The sequence below is a fragment of the Sparus aurata genome, chromosome 13 (assembly GCF_900880675.1).
Source record: "Sparus aurata chromosome 13, fSpaAur1.1, whole genome shotgun sequence".
NCBI classification, from domain to species: Eukaryota; Metazoa; Chordata; class Actinopteri; order Spariformes; family Sparidae; genus Sparus; species Sparus aurata.
In genome coordinates this window covers 15,859,171-15,874,571 of record NC_044199.1, presented here as the reverse complement: position 1 = coordinate 15,874,571, position 15,401 = coordinate 15,859,171, and the positions used below count along the sequence as shown (strand labels likewise).

General features: G+C 42.8%; 1 protein-coding gene across 1 annotated transcript in view; it reads right to left on the bottom strand.

The window, feature by feature from the left end:
- Window positions 1–15,401, bottom strand: part of med13a (mediator complex subunit 13a) — a 79,851-nt gene that overhangs the window by 24,736 nt on the left and 39,714 nt on the right. Inside the window, exons 4-8 of the mRNA XM_030437929.1 lie at window positions 9,274–9,419; window positions 3,080–3,280; window positions 2,777–2,971; window positions 2,479–2,641; window positions 1,621–1,731 (exon numbers count right to left, since the gene is read on the bottom strand). Coding sequence (XP_030293789.1) covers window positions 1,621–1,731; window positions 2,479–2,641; window positions 2,777–2,971; window positions 3,080–3,280; window positions 9,274–9,419 — 816 coding nt within the window. The remainder of the gene's footprint in view (window positions 1–1,620; window positions 1,732–2,478; window positions 2,642–2,776; window positions 2,972–3,079; window positions 3,281–9,273; window positions 9,420–15,401) is intronic.

Sequence of the window (15,401 nt, the reverse complement as noted above, 5' to 3'; positions counted from 1 at the left end):
CAAACGTTATTCCACATTCATAATTCCATTTACTCTTCATACTCATACACATGACATGAACAAAGTGCATCTCCTGAAAGCCTATACATGACCACTTTCCAAAACACCTAAAAAAGAAAAATCACAGCAAATAAACCAATTGCCGTCAGTTGAAAAGAAACAATATTTCACTTCTACATAACTCCCGTGGCCATTCATCTAGTCCACATGAGGCTGATCAGATGATACATTACATTACACACCCTACCAAGGCTTCACCATGATCACCAGGTTGGTTGCTTAGTCGATCACCGAACCTGCCCATAGCGAACTCAGCCACTTCGCTCACTTTCCCATACCACTACCACTGTGTCTCTTGGGTCAGCATAAGTGTTTCTTTAGCCTCTTCTTGCCTGGGTTACCTCTCAGCTTAGTACTGTGGCTTTACATTAACATGTTGATGAGAAAGCTGTGTCTCTTTAATAGCAAGGGTACTTGCGTGCCCTGACAATTCGATGTCAAGATAAGCAGACACATGGAAGGCTTCCATCTAGGAAACAGAGCTAATGACCATTAAAATTGGCAATGCACATAGCTTCCCATTTCTGTGTCGCCAAAGTGTTGGGTGACTTCCAACAAATTAACATGCTCCAGCTGACTGGCCCAATCCACTTTGCTGTCGTCGGCAGTCCAAGCCGACTCTCCTTTCCCAAGTGCAAAGGATTCCCCAATGGAGGACTGCCCAAACTTGTCAGGTATCCCACCAATCAAAATTCAGTTTAAGGTGTACCTTATAATTAACCATGATTAAGAATTGTCTTTCAATCAGTTAGATTGCTTCAGATTCGCCATGTGGAGGCCAGTCAAGCATCCAGCTCAGTGACTGCTCACTGCTGCTTGTGTTTACATGTACCCTTGTGAGTAAAGCAGCTGGTTGCAACTGTGGTTGGCCGAGATAAATGAGAAACTGACAACTGAACGATGAAGAATTCTTGTAATTCAAGAATGACACACTGAAGACAGTGATTAAATTTAAATGTACAGAACGGGGAAATAAACATACGACTGAAAGCAAGCTCTCCGTGAGGCAGTATTCAACTGTAGCCTTTCCCTGCCAATGTCTTCACAATATGCATCAACTCTAACTGTGCCCATCTGCCCAAGTAGATAAAAACAACAGTGACATTTAAACAGATATGTCTGATCTCTTTCGACGTGTTTGAGCTCATTTGTCAACACTACTGCAGGAGCATTCAACACACACACGCTCTTACGCTTATTACCAGGGTACCCCTTAAATGTTCCATCAGAGGTCAAACTGTTCTCTCTCCTTCAAATTATTCCCATCAATGTGGGAATAAAAAATGTCTGACTTACAAAAACACAGCCCAGCAGAGATTTCAGCCCCGGCATAGCTGTCATTTACACAAAATAGTGATAAATTGAAAAATATGAAGAATAATATGCTTGTCAAAGCCTAGATGTGGATATAACTAGCAGATGTTTTGCTGACTGCGGCTCTCTGTGCCCCTGTTTAAAGCTCCGTAGACTTTATGTAACCTCTTTGAAAGGCTTTTGACCACACATACATACATGAGCAATACCTGCACATACTGTACATCCACATGGGAAATAACTGACCTGGAACAGCTGCAGTATGACCTCTGTGAATGCTCCACAAAATCCCAGGCCCCCACTTTCTCTGTCAACTCCTCCTCACAGGTACCATTGGTTGCGGCTGAGAACTTCCGCCTGGAGAGAGGAAGAAAACATTTCACAATTGTGTGCACTAATTTTCTACTTTTTCATACAGCAGAGACAGGCCCAACCTCTTATTTTTTGTCTCATTTTTGGAAACACAAATGAAAACAAGTTCACAGCCTTTTCTCATGTCGCTTCAGTGTACAATGGTGAATGGGAAAAGCAGTTTGCTGAGGCTGTATTCATTGCCCTGCTTGGAGCAACAATATTTTGGCTGACAAGCCAACAGCTAACTCCAGCCGACACTCTGTGCTTGGTCAAGGGGCTACAGATCCCGGGTTGCTCCCAATGTGTCAGTTTCACTGATGGTGAATAAAACAAAAGACCATGGGCCAAAACCGCAAGATGACCCTTACTTTAATTACAAGCAATCATTATTTCCAGACAGGTTTATCTGGGATTTTCTTTGTATGGTTTATGTATGAAAAATAAAGTATTATGTGAGACTGTTTGACAACAATGCAGTGTATATATGACAGATGCGCAGTCAGAAGGTGCAGGAAGTACCACCAAGAGGCAAGAGTGTCAGAGAAAGAAAAAAAGAAAAACTGCCATCACACTTCATTCAGAGTTTATTCAAAAAATTAACCAAGCGTGGCATGTGAGCCTGTGTAGATCACCTTGAACCAGTTGAATAGGTTAAGTTAATTACATTGTTTTGAACTGAAAATTAGAATTCCAACTTCCCAAGAGTACTTGAACACTGCAGCACAGCCAATGAGACAATAACAGACTCACTTGTTCTGGGCTCGGTTGATATTGCACTCTTGCCAGACGCGCTCCACCACCTGACTGGCTAGCCGTCGTGGAATTTTGCCTCCATGGTGACTTGTTCTGTCCACGCTGAACGCGTCAGAGGATGAAGGCATCTTAACCCACTTCTGGGCCGAGTGAGAATCCACTGGAGAGGGAAAGAGCAGGGTGAAGAGACATATGAAAAAAAAATTTCAATTCATTAATGTGAAAAGGCAAGCTTTGTCTAAGACTTTATTGAAGTCTTCACTGTCCTGTCTTATAAATGTGTTTATTCCATTACCTGTCTGTGCCTCCTCAGGCGATGTGGGAGGGGTGAGGGTCACCAAAGACATGGCGGGCTCTCGCTGGGAAGCAGGCACTTGGTGGCCACCCGAGTAGACGGCAGTGCAGTGCGAGGACCCCACAGGGGCCACAACAGGGATGTCTGACTGGGGTACCAGAACTAGGCAGGCTGGGTACACCATCCGCACACCACCTGTGCACACAGAAGTGGGAGTGTCCAAGAGGCAGGACAGTTAATTCTAATTTCAAACAGGGAATCTCACAAAGGATAAGCTTAATGATGTATATTTTAAAAACTGACCTACGAGGACCTCCACAGAGGCCAGAGAGTCATCCTCCCAGTCCATGTCCTCCCCCTTGTCTTCCGACACACCCTCCTTGGCACTGGGACTGATGGGATAGAACTGGTTCCACTCCTCAATCAGCTTCTGGGTGGGTGGGTCTGACATCTTGAACGACTGGCCAGTAAGCGTCCCGTTCAGGCCGAAAGGACTCAGGATGACTAGTCAGAGGGAGAGAAAGTATAAGAGTCGTCAAGTTTCAGTCACTTTTTGACCCTTTCATTGCTTATTTTTACGCCTCCACTCCCTTCATCGTTTCATCAAAAAAATTTCTACCTTCTGCTCTTCACCTCTGTACTTCTTATGTACAATAATAATAATAATAATACATTGGATTTGATAGGCGCTTTTCTCGGTACTCAAAGCGCCTCACAGCGTTCCAGGTTCTATTCATTCACACACAGTCATACAGGTGGTGGTAAACTAAGAAGTAGCCACAGTTGCCCTGGGGCAGACTGACAGAGGCGTGGCTGCCATACAGCGCCAACGGCCCCTCAGACGGAGCCCCGGATACAAGGGCCAATCAGTTGAAGCCCCAGCTAGCTGTTAGCTACCCTGACAAAATCAATCAGCATCAGTGGTGGTGATTGTCAGGTTATGATGGCTGAGGGAGGAGAGAAAAGCGATGAAAATGTGGTCGACAAAGACCTTGTGGTAAAAAGAAACAGCACTTCTGCCATATGGACTTATTTTGGATTCAGGAGAGAGGAGGTGTTACAAACACAGGTACTGTGTATAACATGCGAGCAGTTGTTGCAACTTCTAGAGGAAATACAACCAACCTCCATCACCACCTGCAATACAACCATAAAGACCTACACGAACAATTCAAAACTAACGTTAGCCATCATTAACTGTATAGTTAATAATATGCAAACTTCAATATTTGTTTATTTATCGCAAGTTATATCATCATTGCAATATTAAACAGTGTTATCGCATATGCAGGCCTACACCTTGATCATCTTTCCTGCCTTTTTTCTCCCACATGCTTTGCTTTCCCTGTCATTCTGCCACCTCGGACGAATCAGCTGTGCTCTGACCTTTCCAGAGCACTGCTGGACCCAGTCGGTCCCGGCTGACACGCCAAATACTTACAGAGCAATCCAGACACCAATTATTGGCAAGCGGTGGCCTCTCAGAGCCCATAAACAGAGGCTTATAAAAAGGGCCACTCCTCGGCAAACACACTTGACTGCACAGACATATGAGAGTCAGAGAGCCCATCAGTCTTCTTATAGAGCAGACCTACATCTATCAGAGAATGGAGATAGTAAAATAAACCAACATGCATAATGCATACATATGAGCACAGAGACCATATGCAGATCAACTTGACACGCATATATACTAACCCAAACTGTCAGCTTGTTATGCATCTGTTCACATTTTCTACATGCAGCATACATTTGAATGTGGATAGGGAGTATAGAGGGTGGGTGGTTGAGTGAGCATTAGTTAATGTCTCTCTGCACTGCTTTTCTAGCGTGTCATTACTAGACTGGATGGCCTCTGTCCCCAGGTATTGATCCTAGGGCTGGACCAAGGAAAAGCTTCCAGGATGACAAAAATGGCGGAAGACAACAGAAGAAAAAAAAGAGTAGGAGAAGCGGAGAAGAGGTGCACCTCTCAAATGGTCCAACACTTACAGATAAGATCACTAAGACCGTCATGAAATCAAACCCCATTTTTGAACCATTTGTGGTCTGCATTTTATCTGCAATAAACCACTCAATATATGATTACCTCTCTATACGGTAGCTTTTATTGGTAGTGGCAGAGTCTACCAGTCTCGTGCAGGATTCAGATTGCCTACCTCAGCCCGAGGGATTCACAGGAGAACAATCCAGTGCAATTTTAACTCACTGGTATCAGTTTTAACATTTTTAAGGAGGTAATGGAACAGGAAGCAGCTGAAGAGCTGCAGGCGACAGGGCTGCCCAACTCCAAGTCCTCTGCAACGTAACCAACTTTACTGTGTCCCCCTGTTGTTTGGAAAAACTGCTCGCACCATGTGCAGCATGAAATCAGATGATGCATTTGCAAATATTTTTGACTGACTTCTTTATTGGAACAAGGTGATTTTGCCTGGTTGGGATGTGAACAGATACACCAGCAGCCGTCGTACCTCTGACAAAGTAGCTGCTCATGAGTGTTAAACAGCACCTCTAGTTGCCACAGTAACCCCAGGTGTGACCCAATCAACCTGGACTGTAATCGTAAGGATTAGAACTTTAATTGGAAAGTTTCGAAAACACCTGGTTTGATTGAAAAATCAAATATATAGATGCAAAATTTAAGGATGTTTTAAAGGTAGTGACGAGTGCTGAGATAATATTCTTCATCCAGGTGGCATTCAAAACACAATAACGCAATACTGAAACATTGTTCAAAGATAAAACACGCAAAACATTTTGTTCAGACACATTGTGTCCTGGATGCTGCCTCAGTCTAACGTTCACCTCAGCCTACAGAAAAACTACCTCAGCAAAAAAACTGACCCTCACAGAGTAAAGGAAAACACAGGTAATTTATGTTGCGGTACACAACAACATCCAACAATGGTTGATCATATTAACCTTTATTAAATGTAACTCTGATCCTTTTCCCTGTCTGTATTTTTATAGCTACACACACACTGCTAAGACCTGAGGCCAGTTGTGGAATAGAGATCAAATTCAGCACAATTATGGAAATGGTTTACCGTTTTCCCCATCACCATCCCGCCGCACCCTCCCTTCCATCCCTACTGCCTCTCTCCCTTTCTCTCTCTGACTGTGAGTCTATCTCCGGCTCCCTGAAGACATGTCAAATGTGCTCAGATCAGTGTAATGGGCTGAGAGTTCATTACATTCACTCTGCGCCCTTTTATGAGGTCACATCCTGGAGAGGTCTGCCTGGCGGAGCGCTCTGCCGCACAGTAAACCAAGCTTGGCAGAGGTGAGCGGGGGAGAGAGGGGGGAGATGGATGGATGAAGGGGATGGAAGTCAGCCCTTCCTCGACGCTATGCTTGGTTAGCCAGGAGGAGATGCACTGCGGCGGTGAAAACACACACCTGCGCATAGACATACACACTGTACTCAATGAGTGAACACGCAGCCTGTGCTGATCGTAAAATACGCACACACTATGGAGACACATGTCCGCTTCATTTGGAAGCAGTGTTATCTCACAATGCACAAGGAGGAGGTGTGTGTGTATGTGTGTGTCTGACAATTTTAAATATTCCTATCTAGATGACTTGGAAAATAGAAAAAAAAAAAGATAATTGATCAAAGGCAGGTATTCAATGACCAATAAAATGAGTCATGAGTGACCATATGCTAGTTGTTGGCTGAGAAACAACATGATGATCTTAAATGACTTCAAAAAATCCATCAACATCCCTACAGGAATACATACACCAACTTCCGATGATCATTTTATTTTTATCCAAGGCACTAGTCTTTAACTAGACGGGACATTATCACCTCCCTTCAGGAGAGCTTCAGAGGCAGTGAAGGGGTTGGCTATATGGAAATTACTGTGGTGAATGGAGGGAGTGATCACTGTTATTACTCTGGAGGGGGCGTATGGAGAGGGGGGAACTGAACCACATACATCTAACTACAGATGAGAAGGTAAAAGAGCAAAACTTCTCTGCAGGACTCGTGTCGCTCAACTAACATTTGTTGGAGAAAGAGTAATAAAGGAAAGGCCATTTTAAGACTTTAAAATCTGACTCCTGACTGGATCAGAGCTTGACCCCACTCAAACTCTGATCCAAAGTCTCACCAATGCTCCTTTGCCAGTTTTCTGTCGAGCACTTGTTTCGATTTAGAAGCACGTGTGTTTAAAATGTGTTATAATAATTAGGGGTGGGTAAAAATATCGATTCATCAATGCATTGCAATATATGTTTTCCCAATTCAATATCGATTCATAAAATCCTCTGAATTGATTCGGGCAAGCCACCACCTGCTGTCCCTTGCCAGACCTCTCGGTCCCCGCCTCAAGCAGCTGGAAGCGTCTCGCCCGCAACCTTGCTCGAGGGTCGGAGGGTGATGCGCCGCGGAAACACCGTTGGAGCTGCGGAGGCGGGTAGCTGATGTCTGACGCACCGCTCTTTTGGAGACAGTAAACTCCCAGCGCAGCCGGTCTCACCCTGGCCGCTGCACCGTGCGCCCGCAAGTAGCACTCTAGCCTCCGGGGAGAGAGGGGGGGTCAGTGTCAACGTTTTACCCCCTCGCGTCTAGCCGGAGGGCGGAGGGACGGCGGTCATGTCAATGTTTATGTCAGACAAAAATGTACCATGTAGTCCCAGAAACAATGGCACTTTCTCAGCTTAACTATGGTTGCACTATTTTATACCTAAACACATTGAGTACCTCTGTTTACATTCCAATTTGAACTAGAACTTCCTAGAGGAAAGATTTATAATTTAAGATGACTTTTTTTTTAATAAAAAAATTATCAACAGGCACTCTAATGAATTATTTGTTTATTATTACTTATTACTGAATCAATATCGAAGCATTTAATCGAATCGATATTGAATCGAATTGCGACATAAAGAATCGAAATCGAATCGAATCGTGAGGTTCTTAACAATACCCAGCCCTAATAATAATAATACAAATATTATCTCGATTCGGTTTCAGGTCGGATGTTGTTAAGTCAGATAAAGAGATACTCAAACCTCACTTTTGACACAAATACAAACAGGATAAATATGTGAAATCATTTCATTGTAAGAGTGTTGTTCAGAATTTTCTTCCCTCCACAACATAATTCAAAATGTATCATAGTCATTACATTACCAGTTCTATGTGCGAGTGGAAATGAAAGCAAACAATGGTTTTGGGATTACATAGTATTTGGCTTAGGGTGGGGTAATGAATTTAGAGCCAATGATGGAATATCATTAGAGCAGCAGATTTTTATAACTACACTATGCTATAATTTAAAGTGACTACAGGGGCTTTTCTTTTTTATCTGGCTGCAAGCCAATCTGTAATAAACGACAGAGTGACTGGAGATTGTATGCATCATCTCAGCGACAGCGCACACACAGCTTACTAATACATTCCATTCAAGAAATTACAATCCTTAATTTACTCTGAGCATTTAACATTTCGAATCAAATATTTTTTAAATGACTTTACAAGATTTCGTATTTCACTCCATTAAACTCCACCTTAACTCCCCAGGGCAACAGAGGGGTTATTTGCTCTAAAACCTAAATGGGCTCGCAAAGATGAACATGTTTAAGTAACTTATTATAAATTTGTTATATATATTATTTATTGTTATATATATTATATATTGTTAAGTTATATTTGAACTGGTTCCCTTACACATGCAAAAGCATATCAATTCTACAAAGTAGAGGTGGTAGGTCTAGTAGAGTTATCTTGGATCCGAACTTTCTGCCATTGTTTTACAAGGCTTCTAATCCTTGTAAATTTGGGGTCAAACTGAGCAATTCTGCACATCTTGGTCCTGTTTAACTGCTTGGAAAGGAAACTGTTTGATTATTTGCAGCAAATGAACGATTCTTCTCAGCTGAGACTGATTCTGAATAAACTTGCAAAGCAGAAAACAACAACAGGCAACCAATCTTTCTGGCCTGGCCGTCTGAGTGCACAGGCATGTGTTCAAACATGCAAATGTCAGAGGACTTTCACTGGATTCTGTCATCTGTTGATGGCCTTTTGTTTTGGAATCAGGAATTCCATTTGGTCTTGAAGCAAAGAATTAAATAAAATGATAAAAAAAGAGATGTAGCAGTCAGATTTATTTCCTCCCACAAAAAACATGCTCTCTCTGTTCAGGTGTCACATAAAATATTTCTGACACAGCTGATCAGATCTGGACTAAACTTGAGGGTGATGATGTGTCACACCATAACTTTGTAGCACTCCGCTTGAAGGTCAAATCAAAGTGAGACAATGTAACACAACACTGCACATATTTTGAGGAAAAATATGCATATGATGTGTGTCAGCACCAAACATTTGAAAAGGACATCCCAAAGCAGACTAATAATCGATCAAGCAAGCAAGGTTTTGTTTCTAAATGGCCAAGAGGGGGGTGCACATGGAAAGATTTCACTTTTCCCTGTGCACTCTGAGCTGCTCACAAACTGCCATATGTCATGGACCAGACACCCACCTTGGAAGGGACTGGACGCCTGCTGAGCCAGAGTGAGGTGCTCCTCCGTCAGGTGATAGACGGGCTGGTGCTGGTTGATCTCGACACTCGTGCACACATTGCTCTCACCATGCAAGAAGAAGGTGAAGGCGCAGGATAGGTGCTCACTGTGAAGAAGAGGAGAGAGAAAGAGAGAGATGAGTCATTTGGGATTGCACTACTTTAATATTCACCTTTGAAAAGGAGCACCGCTTGCAATGAATAACTCCAAAAGAGTGTAAGGTGGAGAAGTGAGTGCTGTAAGGAAAGGGAGCAGATCAGACGGTCTAGCTCATGTTCCTTTTCACAGGGAAAGAAAAGTTGGCCGAGAAAGGAAAAGTAGAAAGAGAAAATATGATTATAAAAGCCTGTCTTTTTTTGCTTGTCCAAGTCTACAATAGAGACTCTTTGCTCTCACTCATATTCTGCTTCAACATGGCAGAGAGTCCTGATAAGAAAGATGAGGCCAGAGATAGATAAGTGAGTAAAAGAAGGAGCTACTAATCTGTGCACCCGCTGGTGATAAAAAGATGCCTTATATATGGTTGGACAATATATATAGTCTGACAATATAGTAGTCTGACAATGCTACGTACAATATTGCAGCAATAATGCTAACTGTCCGCAGCTCTCTAGAGTAGGGGTGGGACAAAATATCGATCGATATATGATACCACAAGAGGTACTGATTCCTTTATATCACATTATACTAAAACATGCAGGTGCTCTAAACGGATTCCTCCTCAGAGTCACTAGCCCTTTTTACACAGTGTCTCTGCATTATCTCCGGAGCGGTGGTTCGCCAATTCTCTGCCGATGGTGATTCACACAGAGCGAAGCATCTCCGCCTTCACGTGTGTAATTCACACAGAAAGCTGGCGCTGTGGCTCCTAAAGAGGCGTGACGGTACACGTCATTTTGATGACGTCAGTGTTTCCCCAGGTGTAGATCTAAACCCGCGGACAGTTTATAATCATATGGATGCTGTTATAATGTGTAGTGATTGAGATCCTGACCCACCTGGAAAGTGACGGACTTAAGTTTTTCGCGCTAAATTACATAATTATACATAATCACCATCAGTAAACAGGACGCTGTCTGACTCTGTCACTCGCGGGGACGGAGGCTGTTTTCTGGGGGAAAGTTCGGTGAAGTCTCGGTCAGGAGGGCTGAGGGTCGCGGTGATTTGTTTTCATCACAAACACTCGGTGAGTTAAAGTTTTTTGCGGTGACAGACGCTGTTTTTCGGGCAGAAATGTGACGAAGAGTCGGTAGGACAGACAGGAGGACAGGCGGAGGACAGACGCTTCTCCACCTACAGCTGTGGTATTTGTTTTCCTCATATAAGTTGCTAAAGACAGTTACAGTTACTACGTTACTTTTGTTCGGTCCTGTAACGTTGCTTTGTGGGACATTTCTCTGTATTTAGTTGAGTGAAGGACCTGTGTAGTTATCAGACTGTCAGACCGACATGCCCTCGCTCCGCGCCTCCGGATTATCCGTTCACACTGGGACGGCTCACCAATAATGCGGCCCTGATACTACCTTCAGAGGCGGATCAGCGCCGGAGCCAAATTTCCCCCCTCTCCGCATCTGAAACTTTCACACAGAGGCGGGTGCGGAGAATTGGCGCAGGATCTCCGCATGCAAACGGCAGTGTGAAAGAGGGTACTGACTTGTAAATGTTTGAAGTGTAAACTTCTGTAAACTTGATTCACACAACTCGAATCTATACAGAGTTTAGTGAGGCATAGCTGGATCTTTCCTTTTAACATTTTAACTTCAAACTGCTCAAAGTCAGTGTGTGCGTTTCTGTGTTTTTTTTTAAACATGCACTAAGCTAAGACTGTATGCACTTTTTATATATTGTTTCATTTCAGTTGCCAAGTTCTGTGTGTAAAATGAGTGAGTGAATAAATAAATAACGTTTTCCCTATAGTGGGGTTATGTTTTTTCTTTTTTAGTTACACAGACTTCAAGATGCATCATAGGTACGATGTATTACCGAATCACTGTTTGACAGTATTATCATCATCGGCATCATGATAGTGTCACAATCATGCGTTACTCTGTGAGTGCCAGCCCTGCTTCAGAGTCATGCTAATAGTAAAAATAGAAATCCTGCTAGATAGAATTCCAAAGAAGACGGAATGCTTGTAAAACTGCAGTACAATCACTTGCAAAAGCTTTTCGACCCACATTTAACTGAATACAGTACAGAAAAAGACCAGAATATTTTAAAAGGGCCGGACGACATGATAAAAAACAAATCATATAGAGGTTATTTAGACACACTACAATGAGCATACATTCACGCTTAGTGTGAGTGAATTAGAGTTATCATGATGATGTGACATTTTTGGGGGTTTGTTATAACACCATTTTAACAAAAAGATTGAGCTTCTGCATTTTGGATATTGCACAAAAAATGTTTCAATAAAATCTGCACCCCTAATATTTCATGCTCAAACTACTAAAGTTTTTTGTTTTTTTTGTAAACATACACTCATTATCAACTTAGTGCCTGCAACATGGCAAGTGAGAAGACGCACAGCTCCCCTAATTCTTTTGGTATTACGGTTGCAAACAGCACATACGGGAGGGGAATTTGAGGTAAGAGACTTTAATGGCCTGCAGAGGTCAGGGTGCAAGTAAGTCAACACAGCAGCACTCACAGGTCGTGAGTGTAGTTCTGTCCATCTCGTGTGGATAGCACTGTGTGTAAAACAAAGGGGCAAGCCCTGACTAACCCTGGCACACACACACACACACACACACACACACACACACACACACACACACACACACACACACACACACACACACACACACACACACACACAGCTGTAAACAGCTCCTCTGCTTACAACAACGCCTGCCTGTGCCAGTCTGACCTCAACAGCACACAACAAAAGTGACAAGTTGAAGAAGAAACGGAAAGCAAGGACACAGCAGACGGAAGGAGAAGGGGGCAGAGTAAAATGCAGGCCATTGTCTGCAGGCTTTCCTCTCTCTTTCAGCCCGCTCTCATCCAAAACACACACCCACGACGCACACACACAAATCACACAAACGCAGGGAGTGCGAGAGAGACAGCGCAAGTGACGGATGACCAAATGAAAGAGGACGCTGTGAATTTGGAAGTGGATCAAAGAGGGTTGCCTCCTCCGAGGATTTGGTTAAGCAAATATCAGTCTTCTCTCCCCGTCTCTCTCTGGCACACCTACTCTGCAGAGGATTAAAGAGAAGGAGCAGAGAGGGAGAGCAAGGCAGATAGAGAGATGGAGCGAGAGAAAGAGAGCGCGAGAGAGAGCGAGAGAGAGCACTTCAAGAAGATAATACCACCTACGTAGTTAAGAGATGCCCTAAGCCCCCCAGAGCTTGACATTCATCTTCCACGTTTTTTTCTGAAAAAATTAGGTGGTGCTAGTTAGTCCCATGGCCATGGGTGTAAGATATTCACATTCTACAGCTGGAAGCAAGTAGGCTAATGAAGGTGAGTCAGAGAAGGAGGGAGACTTGGATATCCTCAGCAGTGCTAAAACATGCCTCACTCAACTATTGGACTGCTACTGCCATGACATTTAAGGAGAGGTTCAGACTTCTACAAGTCTGTCATGATACAACACAAACAGGCTTATTTGTACGTTAAGATAGCTGTAATCATTCTCTCCCGTTTGTACTGGCCATGACGCAATCCCTTTCAGACAGAAAACAGCCATGTGTTCCACAGTTTCACAGAAACTAATCCTAAACTTCTGCAGTCTGAGTTAAGACAAATCATGCAGGTGTCTGTCAGAGTTTCAACACTTAGCACTTAGGATCGTCCAGCAGAAGAGCTGAGCGTCAACCTTTACCAGACCATGAGGTGACTTCATCCAGCAGTTAAATACAGAGTAAGAGCACATTCCTGGTAAATTACAATAGAACACAAACACCATATTTCTACTGTTTACCTCACCATCATCATCACAATAAAGATAGATGTTGCCGTGATCGCTTTCCAGAGTTGCAATTATATTTTCTTATAATATTAGAAACTGCTGCGCAGTGTTCTGGCATCTGATAAGCCCTTACAATGATAGAAACAGTCTCCAAAACTCCAACCGTTCAGGGCAGTTGTTGATCTGAACGTCCACTAACTCACACAAAAGTCTCATTTTAGCCCCAAATTAACTTAACAACACAGTTTTGCTAAAGACAAGGACTATGGAATTTGTTGCCCATCTTTCCAACGTCTGATTTAGAAAGAACACTTCATGGACAGTATGGACAGTATGGACAGTATGAATGAATACGGCCATCAGTAACTCCTGAATTAATCCTGATTAATGTTGTTGTTGTTTCTATAACAGATCCACACAAAGCAGATTGGGTTATGGAGTAAACGGAGATCTTCTTTAAATGTTCTTGTTTTATATGGCCTACAGCATATTACGGATTACATGCCAATTTACAGTATAATCCAATCATCCAAATGCATCTAAGTGTGCCACAAACATATCAAGGGAAGAAAAAAATGTACTGTGTGTGTAAAATATCAGTATATTGTTTAAATGGACCAATATAGTACAAACACTGAAGTATAAAATCTTGCAATATATCATCTTAACAGATATTAAGCACAACAAATATTACTTTCAGTTAATACTGAATTAAATACATTCTTAGTGTAAATACCATAAATTCGTTGAGCATGCAAGACACACTGCATAATTAGTTCCTAATGCATAACACCAAGAAAAACAAAAAAGATTTGATAGGGAGGTTGTAATATCGGTTGGGTACTATTTTGAGCCTTGACCCAAATTTTATCACTCACTTAAAATAACATTTTGCTCACACTTTAAGAACTGAGTGTATGCAATGGTGTTTGTAGTGTGTGTTTTACATTTTCTGTTTTACATACAAACAGGCAACACTGAGGAGACACAAAGTTGTAAATTACATTCGACTCCTTTTACTGAGTTGTACATGTGTGCGCGCGTGTGTGCACGTGTGCGCGTGCACTCCACTCCAGGGGCATGGCATGACACCTAACCACCTGGAGGCTGTGTGAGAAACAGCAAGTAGAATAATAAAGACAGGAGTTACAATGGTAGCCAAGCACGAGTCCTCCTCATTAGCAGAACTTGGACTGAGAGAGGGAAGAAAGGAATGTTAGGGGTTATTTAAGGTTCTCTTGAAAGGAATAAGCTACTTTTTAGAAGATGGGTGAGCTGGTCATTATTACAAAAATGTATTTTTAAAAAAAAGAGAGAGACAGGCTACAACAGAGAGGGACAAAGTGTGTTGTTGCATTCAGAAGACGTCAACGGGACTGCAGTCTCCTCTCACACACACAAAGAAAACCTGACGCTACACATTCACACACATCTGTGTTTGCAGGCAGGACACTTGTAAGCTTGAGGTAGAGGGCTGCCATCTGTGGCTCAACACACAGAAGTACAGCCCAGCTCTCACACACAGCATCAAAGCAGATTCAAATCAATTCTTGACAAATGTGAATGTACAGATTGCTCCGCCGGTGTCAGCTGATAGGTTAAGAAGATTATCTGACATGCCAGCTGCTGGCATTTACACTGTTGCATGCTAAATGATCACTTTACTATCCTGCAGTGACTAAGCAATGATGCATGTATAAAAATATCACCTTACATATGTCACTGACTCTGAAATCAAAAATATGTCTGCCTGTATTAAAACAAAACATGTGCAGTTGTGGCATTTTTACTACTTCCAAATCATATGAAAACTGGAAATAATCCTGTACGTCAGTCTCATAAATAGTTCTTATTATACACTATTGACCCAACTAAACATTTAGACCACCGGGTTGCAGAGGGATTGCTGACAGAGGCATGGCTCAAATATCAACAGGTGCTTGGTTAGCGCTTGGCCCAGCAAGCACCCAAACGTCGACAGAAACAGCAACAGTGTTCGCCGTCCTGTCTACACACGTGACATCAACTAACATGCAGTGTTGTGCCAAATTCAATTCTTCTGCAAACATCCACGGCCTGCTGGTGAGGCAAACACAAAACACACACACCTCAGCGTGTGGGCCACACATACACCGGCAAACAACAGCTGCTGAGCATGGTGGGAAA